Source organism: Aquarana catesbeiana, linkage group LG07 (genome assembly GCF_042186555.1).
Source record: "Aquarana catesbeiana isolate 2022-GZ linkage group LG07, ASM4218655v1, whole genome shotgun sequence".
Taxonomy (NCBI): domain Eukaryota; kingdom Metazoa; phylum Chordata; class Amphibia; order Anura; family Ranidae; genus Aquarana; species Aquarana catesbeiana.
The window spans coordinates 18,574,541-18,591,755 of record NC_133330.1 but is presented as its reverse complement, the minus strand read 5'-3'; the positions used below and the strand labels follow the sequence as shown (position 1 = coordinate 18,591,755).

General features: G+C 49.2%; 2 protein-coding genes across 2 annotated transcripts in view; both read left to right on the top strand.

The window, feature by feature from the left end:
* The window catches only part of LOC141102383 (natural cytotoxicity triggering receptor 3-like), a 256,469-nt gene that overhangs the window by 162,546 nt on the left and 76,708 nt on the right, over window positions 1-17,215 (top strand). The gene's annotated exons all lie outside the window — the stretch shown is intronic.
* LOC141102402 (neural cell adhesion molecule 2-like) overlaps window positions 15,940-17,215 on the top strand; it is a 35,692-nt gene continuing 34,416 nt past the window's right edge. Inside the window, exon 1 of the mRNA XM_073591361.1 lies at window positions 15,940-16,171. Coding sequence (XP_073447462.1) covers window positions 15,940-16,171 — 232 coding nt within the window. The remainder of the gene's footprint in view (window positions 16,172-17,215) is intronic.

Sequence of the window (17,215 nt, the reverse complement as noted above, 5' to 3'; positions counted from 1 at the left end):
TATACATCCTAGGTGTTGTATATATATGGTGTTCTTCTGATCCTACTAGTACAGTACCGCAGGCAGCTGCAGTATTTACAAGTTAGTGTAGTGCGTTCTCTGCACAGTGTGCACCTAAAGCTACCTGAAGAAAATTTGTGGTGTTCTTCTGATCCTATTAGTACAGTACCACAGACAGCTGTAGTATTTACAAGTTATTGTAGTGTGTCCTCTGCACAGTGTGCACCTAAAGCTACCTGAAGAAAATTCTTCTGATCCTTTTAATACCACAGGCAGGCAGCTACAGTATTTACAGTTAGTGTAGTGGGTCCTCTGCACAGTGTGCACCTAAAGCTACCTGGAGACAATTGCTGTTGTTCTGCACCTATTAATACCACAGGCAGGCAGCTACAGTATTTACAGTTAGTGCACTGTGTCCTCTGCACAGTCTGCACCTAAAGCTACCTGAAGAAAATTAGTGGTGTTCTTCTGATCCTATTAATACCACAGGCAGGCAGCTACAGTATTTACAGTTAGTGTAGTGCATCCTCTGCACAGTGTGCACCTAAAGCTACCTGGAGACAATTGCTGTTGTTCTGCTCCTATTAATACCACAGACAGGCAGCTACAGTACTTACAGTTAGTGCACTGTGTCCTCTGCACAGTGTGAACCTAAAGCTACCTGAAGAAAATGAGTGGTGTACTTCTGATCCTATTAATACCACAGGCAGGCAGCTACTGTATTTACAGTTAGTGTAGTGCGTCCTCTACACAGTGTGCACCTAAAGTTACCTAGAGACAATTGCTGTTGTTCTGCTCCTATTAATACCACAGGCAGGCAGCTACAGTATTTACAATTAGTGCACTGTGTCCTCTGCACAGTGTGCACCTAAAGCTACCTGAAGAAAATTAGTGGTGTTCTTCTGATCCTATTAATACCACAGGCAGGCAGCTACAGTATTTACAGTTAGTGTAGTGCGTCCCCTGCACACTGTACACCTAAAGCTACCTGAAGACAATTGCTGTTGTTCTGCTCCTATTAATACCACAGGCAGGCAGTTACAGTATTTACAGTTAGTGTACTGCGTCCTCTGTACAGTGTGCACCTAAAGCTACCTGAAAACAATTGCTGATGTTCTCATACTAATAATACTACAGGCAGGCAGTTGATTCTGCTAGCTGCAGTATCAGTATATATATACATCCCAGCTTTGTGCAGCTACATCTCACTGCAGGCCATTAGTATACCTGGAAGGCCAACAAGAAGAGGCAGACAGTCACAAGCCAATAAAAGAGGGCAAGCAGGCTCTGTGTATAGAGGCAACAGTGCTGGTCGTGGAAACGGTGAATCCTCATCAGCACGTGGCCGTGGGACACGCTTGTCCTTTTTTTCGGCAGCTGGCCGTGTTGAGCCGCAACATGTGGAAGACTTGGTAGACTGGATGACCAAGCCGTCTTCATCCTCCTCATCCTCTCTCACCCAGGCTCAATGGCATCAGTCACTTCTTCCCTAGCCCCACCATGTCCTCCTGAGGAGTCCCCCGAACTGTTTGACCACAGTGTTGGGTACATGCTCCAGGAGGATGCCCAATGTTTTGAAGGCTCCGATGATGGTACCCAGCTAGAGGAAGGCAGTAACATGAGCCCAGAGAGAGGGGGTGCCCAAGAAGGACAGCAATCTGGCAGTCATGTTCCCCCAGCTGCAGCATACTGCTAGCTTTGCTCCAGTAATGAGGAGGGAGGGGATGATGAGGTCACTGACTCCACGTGGGTGCCTGATAGGAGAGAGGAGGAGGAGGAACATCACCAATGAGGCAGGATGCCCTCCAGGGGCCAGCTTAAGGGCAGCACACTGACTGCATCACACCGCAGAGCTCCGCATGTGCAGGGCGCTGCTGTCTCTGCGCGTTATTCCAAAAGTTCTTTGGTGTGGGCCTTTTTTGAGACGAGTGCATCAGATCCCACCACTGCTATTTGCAACATATGTCTCAAGCGTATCTCTTGTCGCCAAAACATCTCCCGCTTGGGCACCACATGCTTGACCAGACATATGTTGACCTGACATGCAGTTCATTGGCAAGCGTACCTAAAAGGCCCACACCAAAGAACAAAGAGGACGTCTCCTTGTTCCTCATTAGCTGAGATCTCCAACCCCACTATACCTTCAGTCCTCTCTGAGACCTGCACTGAGAGGAATGAAGGTGTAGAATTAGGTGTGTCACAGCCAAGTACGAGGGGGCAATCTGCTATCGGTACACCAACGTCAGATTGTACCAGGCAAATTTCCCTGCCCCGGTTGCTGCACCGCCGAAAGAAGTTCGCTCCCAGCCATCCACATGCCCAGCGGTTGAATGCTAGCTTGGCTAAATTGCTAGCACTTCAACTGCTGCCTTTTCAGTTGGTAGACTCTGCCTCCTTCCGTGAGTTTGTGGAATGTGCGGTTTCCTCAGTGGCAGGTTCCCAAACGCCACTTTTTCTCACGGACGGCCGATTCTTGCTCTCTACCGGCATGTGGAAGGCAATATCTTGGCCTCGCTGGACAGGGCGGTCAGTGGTAAGGTGCATATTACCGCTGACTCATGGTCCAGCAGGCATGGACATGGATGTTACCTATCCTTCACCGCACACTGGGTGACTATTCTGGCAGCTGGGAAGGATGCAGGACAGGGTGCAGTAGTGTTGGAGGTTGTTCTGCCACCACGCCTCCAAAATACTACTAGTGGTGATTCTGCCACACCCCTCTCCTCCACCCCCTCCTATTCTTCTTCCTCCATGGCCTCTTCCTGTGCTGCTTTGACTTCGGAACCAGCGGTGCTCCGTAGGCGTTCAAGGGGCTAGGCAAGCACGCAGGCCAAAAGATGCCATGCGGTGTTTGAGCTGGTGTGCTTGGGGGACAGGAGCCATACTGGGGCAGAGATTCTGTCAGCTCTGCAAGGGCAGGTTCAGAGGTGGTTGACGCCATGCCAGCTTAAGGCAGGTATGGTGGTTCCTCCTCTCCGCCCTCCGACAGGGACAACTGACCCATGTGCCCTGTTTGGCTCACGTCCTTAACTTGGTGGTGCAGCGGTTCTTGGGCAGGTACCTGGGCTTACAGGATGTCCTGAGGCAGGCCAGGAATGTCTGTGTGCATTTCAACAGGTCATATAATGCCAGTGCTCGGCTGGCTGACCTCCAAAAGGAAGAACCGCCTAATCTGTAACATGCCCACCAGGTGGAACTCAATGTTGGCCATGCTGCAGCAGCTGCACATGCAGCAGAGGGCCATCAATGAGTACCTGTGCGACTATGGCACCAGGACAGGGTCGGGGAGCTTGTTTTTTTTTCCTCACGCCAGTGGGCCATGATCAGGAATGCATGCACTGTCCTGTCACCATTTGAGGAGGCCACGAGGATGGTGAGCAGTGACAGTGCATGCATCAGTGAAACTGTCCCCCTTGTCCACCTGTTGGAGCACAGGCTGTGTGGAATAATGGACAGGGCACTTGAGGCAGAACAGAGGCAGGAAGAGGAGGACTTCCTTAGCTCTCAAGGCCCCCTTTATCCAGACAGTGTTCCTGCGTGCCCGCCGATCACACAGGAAGAGGACGAGGAGGAGGAGGAGGATTGTGTCATCATGGAGGTGGAGCCTGGCACTCAGCATCAGCAGCAGTCTTTAAGGGATCATTTACAGTCCCAAGAAACCCATGGACTTGTACGTGGCTGGGAGGTGGTGGCTGCGGATCATGTCGTCCTTAGTGACCCAAAGGACTGCGGACCGAATGCCTCAGCAAACCTACGCTGCATGGCATCCCTGATCCTGCAAAGCCTGCGGAAGGCAGGGCCGGACTGGCCTACCGGGATAGCGGGAGATCTCCCGGTAGGCTGGTTTCCCTGTGGCCACTGTCAGCTAGGAGCTGTGAAGAGGAGGCAGGGCTGGCTGAGGAAATGAATTCTAGCAGTGGAGGGACAGAGGAGCACGTGGCTATCGTGCGGCAGGCAGGTCTGTGCTGTGCAGGAGGATAATGCAGGTGGGAGGGAGCATAGACACTGTGTGTTCTCTGAGCAGTAGACTGATCATTTCTCGTAGTAGGTTTAGTAGGGAACCCACAGCCAATAACGCTGCTTAGGGGAGTACAAGGGAGGACTTGCTTCTCCTCCCGTCCATCCACAGCCAATCAGCAAGCAGTGTAGCCCTCCCCCGCTCACACTGACTGTAAGTGCTGGAGTGAGACTGAATGGGGACGGCAGGAGGGAGATACAAGGAGGTATGACTACAATAATGCAAGTTCTCCAGGACACACAACTCTGTCTAAAAGGAAAAAACAGGATCGTCTGGAGCACAGTTACATGTTGCTGGCCAGCTGCAGTGTCTTCCAGATATCTATGTGATCAGGCAGTGTGCAGGTAACCGATCAGCCTCCCCTCATTCTTGTCTCCCTGGTTACTTTTTTATGTGCCTAACCTGACCTGCACATAGTCTGATCACACTGAAAAGATCTCTGGAAGACGCTGCAGCAGCATTCTATGAGACCAGGGACACATGGCTGTTAACCATTTCAGCTTATAATCAACTATTTAGCCAGAGCTGTGTGTGTGCTGCACAGATTGATGGGTTTTTTTTTATTTTTAAAAAATAAAAAATCCTTTTTTCAGGATTTACTGCTGGATCAGGCTAAAAGCTTCACAGACCTATTAAATGGCTACTCTCCTCATCTAATCTTGAGCAGTTCAGTGTTTGCAAGAAAATTTGTATTTTGGAAACTGGGTGTGATGTTTTCTTCTGTCACTTGGTTGTACTTTCAAAGGAAAATGACTGACTTGATCTTGCAAGATGGTTTAAATAGAGTGGAGCAACCCTGCAATACTATATACCTGTACACTGAATTCAGCTTTAAATGCAGTCTCTGACTATCTCCTGAATCAATCATGTCTGCAATCCCTAACCATCTCCTGTAGTATGTCTGCAGTCTCTGACCATCTCCTGTAGTATGTCTGCAGTCTCTGACCATCTCCTGTAGTATGTCTGCAGTCTCTGACCATCTCCTGTAGTATGTCTGCAGTCTCTGACCATCTCCTGTAGTATGTCTGCAGTCTCTGACCATCTCCTGTAGTATGTCTGCAGTCTCTGATCATCTCCTGTACTATTGTCTGCAGTCTCTGATCATCTCCTGTACTATGTCCGCAGTCACTGACCATCTCCTGTACTATGTCTGCAGTCTCTGACCATCTCCTGTACTATGTCTGCAGTCTCAGACCATCTCCTGTAATATGTCTGCAGTCTCTGACCATCTCCTGTTGTATGTCTGCAGTCTCTGACCATCTCCTGTTGTATGACTGCAGTCTCTGACCATCTCCTGTGCTATATCTATAGTCTCTGACCATCTCCTGTAATATGTTTGCAGTCTCTGACCATCTCCTGTACTATATCTGCAGTCTCTGACCATCTCCTGTACTATATGTGCAGTCTCTGACCATCTCCTGTACTATATCTGCAGTCTCTGACCATCTCCTGTACTGTATCTGCAGTCTCTGACCATCTCCTGTACTGTATCTGCAGTCTCTGACCATCTCCTGTAGTATGTCTGCAGTCTCTGACCATCTCCTGTACTATGTCTACAGTCTCTGACCATCTCCGTTACAAGGGTAAGGTTGCGGACCTTATCTTGCCATCACAGAGGGAGCAGAGGATGAAACATCTTCGGGAGGCCTTGCAGAAAGGTCTGTGCAACGCGTTCCCAGAGACTGGGAGGTTACAAACTCCTGTTCCTGGACAACGTGTTGCTGAGGCTTCGGTCAGTCAAAGAAGGAGCGGTGGAGAAGGTGGCCATCTGACTGATGCGTTCAGACAATTTTTTAGTCCGCAGCCCCAAGGTATGATCGGTTCCAGCAACCATCGCCAGCGTCTGTTTTACATGGTGCAGGAATACCTAGGGGCAAGATCTGACTTGGACACCTTTACCACCGAAAATCCTCTGGGTTACTGGGTCTTGAGGATGGATCACTGGCCAGAGCTTGCACAGTATGCAATTGAGCTACTGGCCTGTCCTGCATCCAGCGTTCTTTCGGAACGCACATTCAGTGCTGCTGCAGGTTTTGTAACCCATCACAGGGTGCGCCTGTCCACTGACCCAATTTTTCTGACCCTGTTCAACAGGGGCATGTAATTACAATTCTTGATCTAATATTTCACAGCAGAGCCCGTTCCTGCGCCCACCAAGAGTAAGTCCTCATGCACACGGACGTTTTTACAGCTCCTTTTTTGAGCTTTTTTTGCAGCTTAAAAAGGCCTGTCTATGTTAGTCTATGGCATCATGCCCACCTAGGCGTTTTTGAGCTGCAAGTGGCATAGGCGTTTTTAAGCTGTAAAAAAAACCCAGGACCAGTGGGTTCTGAAAGACGTTTTTCAGCTGTAAAAACGCTCTAACGCTTAAAAACGCTCAAAAACATCATTCACCAACGTTTTTTAGCGTTTTTGATCCATTGAAAATAAAAAAAATAAAAAATTTTGAAAAAAAAAAACGCTCAAAAACGCTGACGCGGAAAAACGCTCAAAACGCTATTGCAAAAACGCTGAAAAAAGTTTAAAAAAATCACTGCAAAGATACTGGCGTTTTCATAACGTTTTTTTAACAGCCTGTGTGCATGAGGGCTAACTGTGAGGGCTTACAGTATTGTGGCAACACCAACACCTAAAGCCCCAATTTCTGCAGAGTATATAGGGCAGGCCCCTACTTTCAAACATCAAACTTACAAATGACTCCTACTTGCAAACGGAAGGAGACAACAGGAAGTGAGATGAAATCTACCCCTAGGAAGGGAAATTCTCTCCTGTAAGAGTTATTATGGGAAAAACGTGTCTCCTCTCCACTGATGCTTTATCACCAATCCTTGTTTTACTAAAAACCTCAAATTTTCAAATAACATTTGTCATTGGGACAGAAAGTGAGGTGAAATCTTCTGAAGAGGAGCACAGACAGCAAAACAAATGTCACAGGGGTGATAACCCTTCCCTATGTTTTCCAAAAATCTTAAAATAGTTTTTTTGGCTGGAGCTAAACACGTTAAAAATGTACCAGTTCAAAATTACAAACAGATTCTACTTAACAACAAACCTACAGTCCCTGTCTTGTTTGAACCTCCTGTATACTGCTGTTCAGAGTATATAGGGCCTGGGGGCCCCACGCCTTTCCTTTTTTTAATTTGGGTGCGGGGTTCCCCTTAATATCCATACAAGACCCAAATGGCCTGGCAATGGACTGGGTGGGGCTACCCATGCCTTTTGTCTCACTGATTTTCATCCATATTACCAGGACCCGACATTACATTAAAGCCGTAAGCAGTTTTAAATGACTTTTATTCCTTTAAAAATTACATTTTGTGCAGGGACTGTTCTAAGCACGGAAAACATGCGCCACTTTACAGGCATACTATAGACACCCCCTAGGTACGAAATTTAAAGGAATATTTCACTTTTTTTTTCACTTTAAGCATCATTAAAATCACTGCTCCCGAAAAAACAGCAGTTTTTAAAACTTTTTTTTGCATTGATACTTGTACCCTGGGGTAGGACCCGGGTCCCCAAACCCTTTTTTAAGACAATACCATGCAAATTAGCCTTTAAAATTAGCACTTTTGATTTCAAACGTTCGAGTCCCATAGACGTCAATGGGGTTCTAACGTTTGTGCGAATTTTCGGTCCGTTTGCAGGTTCTGGTGCGAACCGAACGGTGTTCGGCTCATCCCTAGTGAGCAGGGTATTAACAGATGCCGGTTTGTGTGCACCTCCTAGGCAAACATCACCTATAATGACACACCCGAGATCCAGTTTTTGGGCATATGTGGCATTTTTAGGACCATTGATCAGTTTTCTTACTTTGTGGAAGATATCTCTCCCTAGGAGTAAGATTATCTGAGCCTGATCATCTAGTTCTGGTATGAGATGTGCTATGTGACTCAAGTGAGTCTGGTTAGCTGCTGCGTGTGGTGTGGGAATCTCTGAATCTCTGATCTGTTGTCTGACATCTGGTTGCACTCTATTATGGTCGGTAAGGATAGGCATGTCTTACCATCCATAGATTCAATTTGTAGGGCGTCAGCTCTTCTCCCCGCCTTTTCCACTGTACCTGCACCACAGTCTTAAGGGAGTAAGGACTGCTGGGGCCTTTAAGGTTTAGAATGTCAAAAAACATAGATCTGGCTAGTGACTTATTACTCTGATCATCCAAGATGACGTAGAGCTTGACTGCTTTGTCCCTGCGTCTTTTTGGGTAAACTCTCACGAGACAGATTTTAGAGCAAGATCTGCCACCTGTACTTCCTTTGCAAACTTCAGTACATTGTGTAGTGATTGCTATGGTGTCTGTGCTAGAGTCTTTGGTCTCCCCGCCTTGCTCCTTGTCCCTGTGAACAGGTGGGAAAGTTCTTGGAGTAGGCCTTGGGTGTAGAGTTGTGTTGTGCTCTGTGCTGTCACATTCTGTACATTTGACACTGACCTTACAATCCTTGGCAAAATGTGTGGATGATGAGCAGCATTTGTAACAGATGTTGTTCTCTTTGAGGAAAGCTTTGCGATCCTGGATGGTCTTTGTCCTGAAGGCTCTGCATTTCAGAAGAGGGTGGAAAAGGCACATTGTGTTTTCGTTTGTAGATACAGCCATGAGTAATCCATCTTTCGTGTAACTCATAAGGAAGTTTTTGTACTAAGAAGTTAATACCTCTAGCAGAGTCAAGATAAGAGATGCCAGGTAAGTCTCCTTCTGCTTTAGCCACTTGTAACTCCATACACAGGTCACTGAATTCTCTGAGTCTTTGGTAACCTCTGCTAGGTATTTTTGGGAAGTCTTCTATCCTTTTAAACAGTGTACTCTCTATAGCCTCTAGTGAGCGATATCATCTATCCAGTCTGTTCCAGATGTTTGCAAGGCCTATCTCAGGGTGGTTTATATTAATGTCTCTGATCCTTTTGGCATGTTCAGCAGAATCTTTGCCAAGCCACTTTACGAGGAGTTCTATCTGTTCCCTGCAGAATAGATCTAGACCTTGAAAGACACTCTGGAAAGCGGATTGCCACGCCCTGTAGTGTTGAGGGTGATCACTAAATTTGACAAGTCCTTAGGTAACTAACTCTCATTTGGCCAGGAACTTGGCAAAGTCTACAGTAGCTTGATTGGCATTGGGGTAGGCTGCTGATGTATTGTGGTGCGGTGTAAAGGCATACCTGGTAGAAGTCTCTTCTTTTGGCGTGCTGGGTTCAAACTTGCATAAGGTAGGTAGCAGTGGCGGCTGGTGAAGTTTTAGGATGGGGGGGCGCCAGACCCCGCCCTTCCTTTTTGACCCCTCCCACTTGGTGAAAATGGGCGTGGTTTCAGCAAAATAGTGGGCGTGGCTCTAAGTTGGTGTGGTTAGCGTCTGAGATGAACGAGGGATGGAGGGAGAGGGAGAGGGAGAGAGGGGACAGCAGCCCCAGATCCTACACAACAAAAGAAATGTGCATTCTACAAAGTTTAACAATCAGCAGATAAAGATACTCCAAACACCTGGTGTTAGCGCTTCAATCATCCTGGCACCATGGTTGGTATGGTGTCAGGATGATTGAAGCTCATTATTACTATTATTACATTGTAATATAAAATGAAATAGTTCAACTCACCATAATGCAGAATCAGTGGGAGCCCCGAGTGTGTCACTAGCCACGTCGCCTATAACCAGATGCCATCAGGTGTCCCCAGCAGTCCCTTCTTACATGCAGCCTGTGTCACATCAAATGCAGCCTCTGTCTCCCCCCCAAATCCAAATGCAGCCTCTGTCTCCCCCCCAAATCCAAATGCAGCCTCTGCCCCCCCCCAAATGCAGCCTCTGCCCCCCCCCCCCAAAATGCAGCCTCTGCCCCCCCCCCAAAATACAGCCTCTGTCCCCTTACATCAGAGTTGCCATCAGTGTCCCCCCACAGCATGTGTCCCCATCAGAGCCCCCCACAGCAGGTGTCCCCCACAGCAGGGTGTCTCCATCAGAGTCCCCACACAGCAGGTGTCTCCATCAGAATCCCCCCACAGCAGGTGTCCCCATCAGAGTCCCCCCACAGCAGGTGTCCCCCATCAGAGTCCCCCACCAGAGCCCCCCACAGCAGGTGTCCCCTATCAAAGCGCCCCCACAGCAGGTGTCCCCTATCAAAGCCCCCCCACAGCAGGTGTCCCCTATCAAAGCCCCCCCACAGCAGGTGTCCCCTATCAATGCCCCCCACAGCAGGTGTCCCCTATCAAAGCCCCCCCACAGCAGGTGTCCCCTATCAAAGCCCCCCACAGCAGGTGTCCCCTATCAAAGCCCCCCACAGCAGGTGTCCCCTATCAAAGCCCCCCACAGCAGGTGTCCCCTATCAAAGCCCCCCACAGCAGGTGTCCCATATCAAAGCACCCCACAGCAGGTGTCCCCTATCAAAGCCCCCCACAGCAGGTGTCCCCCATCAGAGCCCCCACAGCAGGTGTCCCCCATCAGAGTCCCCCCACAGCAGGTGTCCCTCATTAGAGTCCCCCCACAGCAGGTGTCCCCCATCAAAATCCCCCCACAGCAGGTGTCCCCCATCAGAGCCCCCCACAGCAGGTGTCCCCCACAGCAGGTGTCTCAATCAGAGTCCCCCCACAGCAGGTGTCCCCATCAGAGTCCCCTCAAAACAGGAGTCCCCCATCAGAGCCCCCCAACAGCAGGTGTCCCCATCAGAGCCACCCCACAGCAGGTGTCCCCCATCAGAGCCCCCAACAGCAGGTGTCCCCCATCAGAGCCCCCCACAGCAGGGTGTCTCCATCAGAGTCCCCCCACAGCAGGTGTCCCCATCAGAGTCCCCCATCAGAGCCCCCCACCAGAGCCCCCCACAGCAGGTGTCCCTTATCAAAGCCCCCCACAGCAGGTGTCCCCCATCAGAGTCCCCCCACAGCAGGTGTCCCCCATCAGAGTCCCCCAACAGCAGGTGTCCCAATCAGAGTCCCCCAACAGCAGGTGTCCCCCATCAGAGTCCCCCCACAGCAGGTGTCCCCCATCAGAGCCCCCCACAGCAGGTGTCCCCCATCAGAGCCCCCCACAGCAGGTGTCCCCCCATCAGAGCCCCCCACAGCAGTGTCCCCCCATCAGAGCCCCCACAGCAGGTGTCCCCATCAGAGCCCCCCAACAGCAGGTGTCCCCATCAGAGCCCCCAACAGCAGGTGTCCCCTTTAGAGCCCCCCACAGCAGGTTTCCCCTTTACAGCCCCCCACAGCAGGTGTCTCCATCAGAGTCCCCCCACAGCAGGTGTCCCCATCAGAGTCCCCCCACAGCAGGTGTCCCCCACAGCAGGGTGTCTCCATCAGAGTCCCCCCACAGCAGGTGTCCCCATCAAAGTCCCCCCACAGCAGGTGTCCCCCATCAGAGTCCCCCATCAGAGCCCCCCACAGCAGGTGTCCCCTATTAAAGCCCCCCACAGCAGGTGTCCCCTATCAAAGCCCCCCACAGCAGGTGTCCCCTATCAAAGCCCCCCACAGCAGGTGTCCCCTATCAAAGCCCCCCACAGCAGGTGTCCCCTATCAAAGCCCCCTACAGCAGGTGTCCCCATCAGAGCCCCCCACAGCAGGTGTCCCCTATCAAAGCCCCCACAGCAGGTGTCCCCTATCAAAGCCCCCCACAGCAGGTGTCCCCCATCAGAGCCCCCCACAGCAGGTGTCCCCCATCAGAGCCCCCCACAGCAGGTGTCCCCATCAGAGCCCCCACAGCAGGTGTCCCCCATCAGAGACCCTCCACAGCAGGTGTCCCCATCAGAGCCCCCCCACAGCAGGTGTCCCCATCAGAGCCCCCCACAGCAGGTGTCCCCATCAGAGCCCCCCCCCACAGCAGGTGTCCCCATCAGAGCCCCCCCCCACAGCAGGTGTCCCCATCAGAGCCCCCCCACAGCAGGTGTCCCCATCAGAGCCCCCTCCCCCACAGCAGGTGTCCCCATCAGAGCCCCCCCCACAGCAGGTGTCCCCCATCAGAGCCCCCCCACAGCAGGTGTCCTCCATCAGAGCCCCCCCACAGCAGGTGTCCCCCATCAGAGCCCCCCCACAGCAGGTGTCCCCCATCAGAGCCCCCCCACAGCAGGTGTCCCCCATCAGAGCCCCCCCACAGCAGGTGTCCCCCATCAGAGCCCCCCACAGCAGGTGTCCCCCAACAGAGCCCCCCACAGCAGGTGTCCCCATCAGAGCCCCCCACAGCAGGTGTCCCCCATCAGAGCCCCCCCACAGCAGGTGTCCCCCATCAGAGCCCCCCCACAGCAGGTGTCCCCCATCAGAGCCCCCCACAGCAGGTGTCCTCCATCAGAGCCCCCCCACAGCAGTTGTTCCCATCAGAGCCCCCCCTCAGCAGGTGTCCCCCCGATTCTCCACACAGCGATACTTACCTTCAGTCTCCTGCGGTGTCCTCCTCCTCACACTGGCACCAGCATTCTTCCTGCTTCCTCTCTCGGGCGCAATGAGAGAGAGAACCAGGAAGTCACATCTGACTCAGGGCAGATGTCAGTCAAATCTGAAGTGCCAAGTAGTTTTCCGCCCGGCGCCTGTAGTATGTATTGCTATGGCCGAGCGGAAGCTACTCGGCGCATCAGAAAACGCCACAAGGCGGGCTAAACGCCCGCAAATGCAGCACCACGTCTGCAATCTCGTGATTGCATAGACGTGGCGCTTCCTATAAGTGCACTGTGTCCGGCCATCGCACTGTATCCGGCGTCCGAACACAGTGCACTTAAGGACCTTTTTTTTCTTTTTTTTTTTTTTTTAAAGGGCCAGTATTAAAAATTTTTTTTTTTTTTTTGACTTTTTTTTTTTTTTGCTGCCTGGAGGGGGGGGGGGGGGGGGGGCAGCGCCCAGGTGCCCCCTATGGACAGGCCGCCACTGGTAGGTAGTTCGTACCTGTTTTGTTGCATACACCTTTGGAGTGAAGACTGGTGTTTGATGGTTGTATGAAGGCTGGGTACCTTGTGGAGTAGAAGGTTTGGTTGGAACTGGAAAGTCTGGAACTCTGTCAGATTTTTCTTGCTTGTAGCACTGGGGTCTCAGGTCGTCTTGTTGACTGCTTTATTTGATGTGACTCACTCACGTCATATTTAATTTCTTGTTGTGGGATGCTGCTTGGGTCAGAGTGCTGGTAGACATAATCTGACATGCGTTGCGAAGAATCTTGTTGGTCCCCTTCTAGGCCGGTATGCTGCTGCCTAGTCTTGGTTCATCGTAGACGGCTGCCTCTAAAGCTTCTGCTTCTGCAATGGCGGTGGCAGCGTCTCTTTCTACTGCCAGCTTCTCCATGTTAACTTCTAAGATAGCTTGCTGCAATTTCAGAGATGCTTCCTGCTGGGCTAGCTCTTCCAGGCGTATTCTTTCTTCTCTCTCTCTTGTTCCATGCGTACTCTTTCTTGCTCTCTCTCTTGTTCCATGTGTATCTTTCTACTCTTTCCTTCTCTCTCTCTTGTTCCTGTGTCACCTTTTCTGCATCAAGGTGGGCCTTTTCTTTTTCATCTGCAACTCTTGGTCTGCGAATGCGGCCCTGGCTTTTGCTGCTTCGGCTTTTGAACGGGCGATAGCTGCTGCATTTGCGACAGATGACTTAGATGAGCTTGCTCGTGAACGTTTTTTGTAAGAAGATTTCCCACTGTGAGACATGGCTGCGGGGAAGAAGCTGTCTTGCTGTATAGAGACCGTTCTAGTGTCGTTGCTGCTTGAAAGAGCGCATCTCTGTGTAGCATGGCTGCTTGCTCACCTGCCTCAGGCCTGTATACTTAAGGCTTTTGACTGTATGGATACTGCGTAGCCCCGGGCTGTACAGACTTCCCTTCAGAGGTCAGCCTAAAAATGTCACTGTTCTGTCTCTGGGACAGCTAGCTAAACCTTCTTATCCCTATAACTTCAGATATCATATTTCTTTGATCTCAGTTTATTAGAACAAGCCAGGTGAAACTACAAAATAACAGAAATAGACTTCAATAAGTACAATATCACATACAATACAGCATACATTGCAGAAACAATGGTATACAGTACAAGATGAAATAATAAAAACATACTTTTTAAGTTCTCTAAGGGGTGATGGCGATAGATTGAGAAAGACATGACTTGCTTCCTGCAATGTGTTGAAAAGAATGGTGGCTGGTTCACTTCCTGTTAAGATTCCACCCAGATTTCCCTGCTTGCTGACAACTTCCTTAATTATACATACAATAAACAATTAAACAGAACTGCAGCAATACCAAAAAAGGAACGCTAGATGGAGTCTGCACACCACATATGATTGTCTTAAGTAAATTACACATTTTGCATATAAATCTAACAACACAGGTAAAAATAGTCAGCGCATACACATCTGGTGGACAGAACAGGTAGTGTAGGGTTAAGGCGTCTATTTAAAAAAATTAAGAGAATACCTCATGAACAATCCCTGTAAAGTGGCTACTATGTTTATTTCCTATGAGCGTCAACTCCATCTAGTGGTCATAATGCGTTATTTTTCCTAATTAAAGTATTTTAGGTAAATACTACATTATGGCCACTAGATGGAGCTGACAATCATAAGAAATAAACATATTAGACAGATTATGGGGATTATTCATGACAGTTGAGGCTTTAGGGCAGAATTTCTTTTATATATATACAGACACCTTCTGCCTGACAACAATGAGCTATTCCATAGGACTTGTGGGATATGGCCGGTATGTAATATTCCTGCAGGTCATTACTGAATAGGGGTGTTCCCAGACTCTAAGTCCTCTGAGATGGGTGTGTGATCTCCTATCAGATCCGGAGTGTGTGGAGTGAGAGCTGAGAACGGCCAGGAAACACTTATTATTTTATTATACAGGATTTATATAGCGCCAACAGTTTACGTAGCACTTTACAACTTGAGGGTAGGCAGTAGAAACACAATACACTTTAATACAGTGGGAATTTAGAAGGCCCTGCTCCTTAGAGCTTACAATCTAAGAGGCATAAAGCAAAGTGTCAATGAGTATCCACTACTGCCTCCTCCATATATAATGACTGTCTCTGTGGAGGAAATATCTATACATTCTGCCCAGACGAGGCTTCACAGACTATTCAATGTCATACAAGCAGAAGATGCAGAATTCCAGATATTTCATACTCTCCGACTCTCATTATTATATGTGATGGTGGCTGATGAGGTGATGGGGGGTGTATATGAGAATCACCATACACAGAGATCACCAGGAAGTGGTCTGATCAGAGAGTGAGGCGGAAAATCTATGTGACATCTCATAAGGTGACCACAGAGAGAACTTTCTGTCACAGACACACCGCCCAGCGCAGAGACCTGCCAGCAATACCGAATATTCAGGGGAGCCAACCAGAACCAGATCAGAGCAACATGAACCCCATCACTGGACTGATCTGTATGCTGGGGGTCCTGCCAGGTCTGAGGAGGAAATTGTATTTATTCTTTCTTTCTCCTCTATAGTCTTGGTCACTGGTATTTGTTGTCTGTCGAGATATCTATCTATCTATCTATCTATCTATCTATCTATCTATCTATCTATCTATCTATCTATCTATCTATCTATCTATCTATCTATCTATCTATCTATCTACATATCTTTTCTTTTCTTTCTTTCTTTCTTTCTTTCTTTCTTTCTTTCTTTCTTTCTTTCTTTCTTTCTTTCTTTCTTTCTTTCTTTCTTTCTTTCTTTCTTTCTTTCTTTCTTCTTTCTTTCTTTCTTTCTTTCTTTTTCTTTCTTTCTTTCTTTCTTTCTTTCTATGTATCTATCTGTCTATCTATGATTATATATCTAGTACAGATCTTTGTACAGTAATTTCTCCTCTATAGTCTTGTCACACTCATTGGTCTTTTCTCTCTGTCAGGATTTCTATCACAGACAATCCATGTATGGCAGACTCCAGTAATATGGGCCACAGAGGGCGACTCCATAACCTTACCGTGTGACTACAGAATCGATGGAGAGAATGCTACTATTGGGTCTACATGTGGTACAGATACACAGTGAGGAGTGGGGTGGAGATCTCTGAGAATGATAAGTATTTCTCTGGAAGACTCTCCAGAGTGAACATCGATCAGTTCATCCATGGACGATCGGCCGCCATCACCCTGCACAGTGTAAACTTGTCAGACTCCGGGATGTATTACTGTGAAGTTGTTTTTCAGATCGGCCAACAAATATCCGGAGAAGGAAATGGGACTTTCCTCAATGTGACAGGTGAGATCTGTATTTTCTGTCCTGGTTGTGTAATTATCAATATCTGATCAATAATGAGACAGTGAGATGACCCTTCAGAGGATATCAGATAGGAAATGTAAATTTCATATAAAAATTGACATTATTTTAAAAGGGTTGTAAAGACAGAAGGTGCATTCTATGCATTAAAGGAGAAGTCCAGCCTGAGCTCGTTTGTCTGGGCTTCTCCTCTGGGTCACAGGAATGTCGTTCATTTTGCACTCCTGTGACCCGTTTTCAGCAGAGAGTGAGCTGAAGTCCACTCTCTGCTGATGTCACTGGAATAAGTCCAGGCACCACGTCATCCCGACAATGAAGTCGGGATCCGCCAGTTGCCTGGACTGATGGCCGTCTCAGTCTCTCAGCGAGCCGCTCCCCGCCCCTCCACAGCTCAGCTCTCCAATGAGTGTGGAGAATCAGAGCAGGAGAGATGCTGACTGACAGGCACCAGCTCTCCGCTCGGGGAGGTGAGAGAACCGAGATATCAGTGGTGTTCGATCGCTCGGTTCTTAGTGCAGAGGCGGCAGGGGACAGATGCAGCATCCACCTAGGTAAGTATGATGGGTTAAAAAACAAAAACAAAAAAAACTTCTCTTTTAAGATAAAAAGCCTTCTGTGTGCAGCAGCCTCCCCTCAGCCCCCTTAATACTTACCTAAGCCCCCTCTCGATCAAGCAATATAAACAAGGTGCCTCGGCCATCTGGGACTCTCCCTCCTGATCAGCCAAAGTCAGTTAGCCAATGAGGAGAGAGGGGGCAGGGCCTAACCACGTCTCCATGTCTGAATGGACACAGGGAGCTGTGGCTCAGCTCGGGTGCCCCCCATAGCAAGCTGCTGGCTGAGGGGGCCCTCGATAGGAGGGAGGGACCAGGCGAAATGGCTTGGGATCTGAGAAGAGGAGGATCGGGGCTGCTCTGCGCAAATCAACTGCACAGAGCAGGTAAATATAATATGTTTGTTATTTTTATAGAAAAAAAAACTTGCTTTAGTAAAACCCTAAACCCGACGACTCCACCACAGAGACAC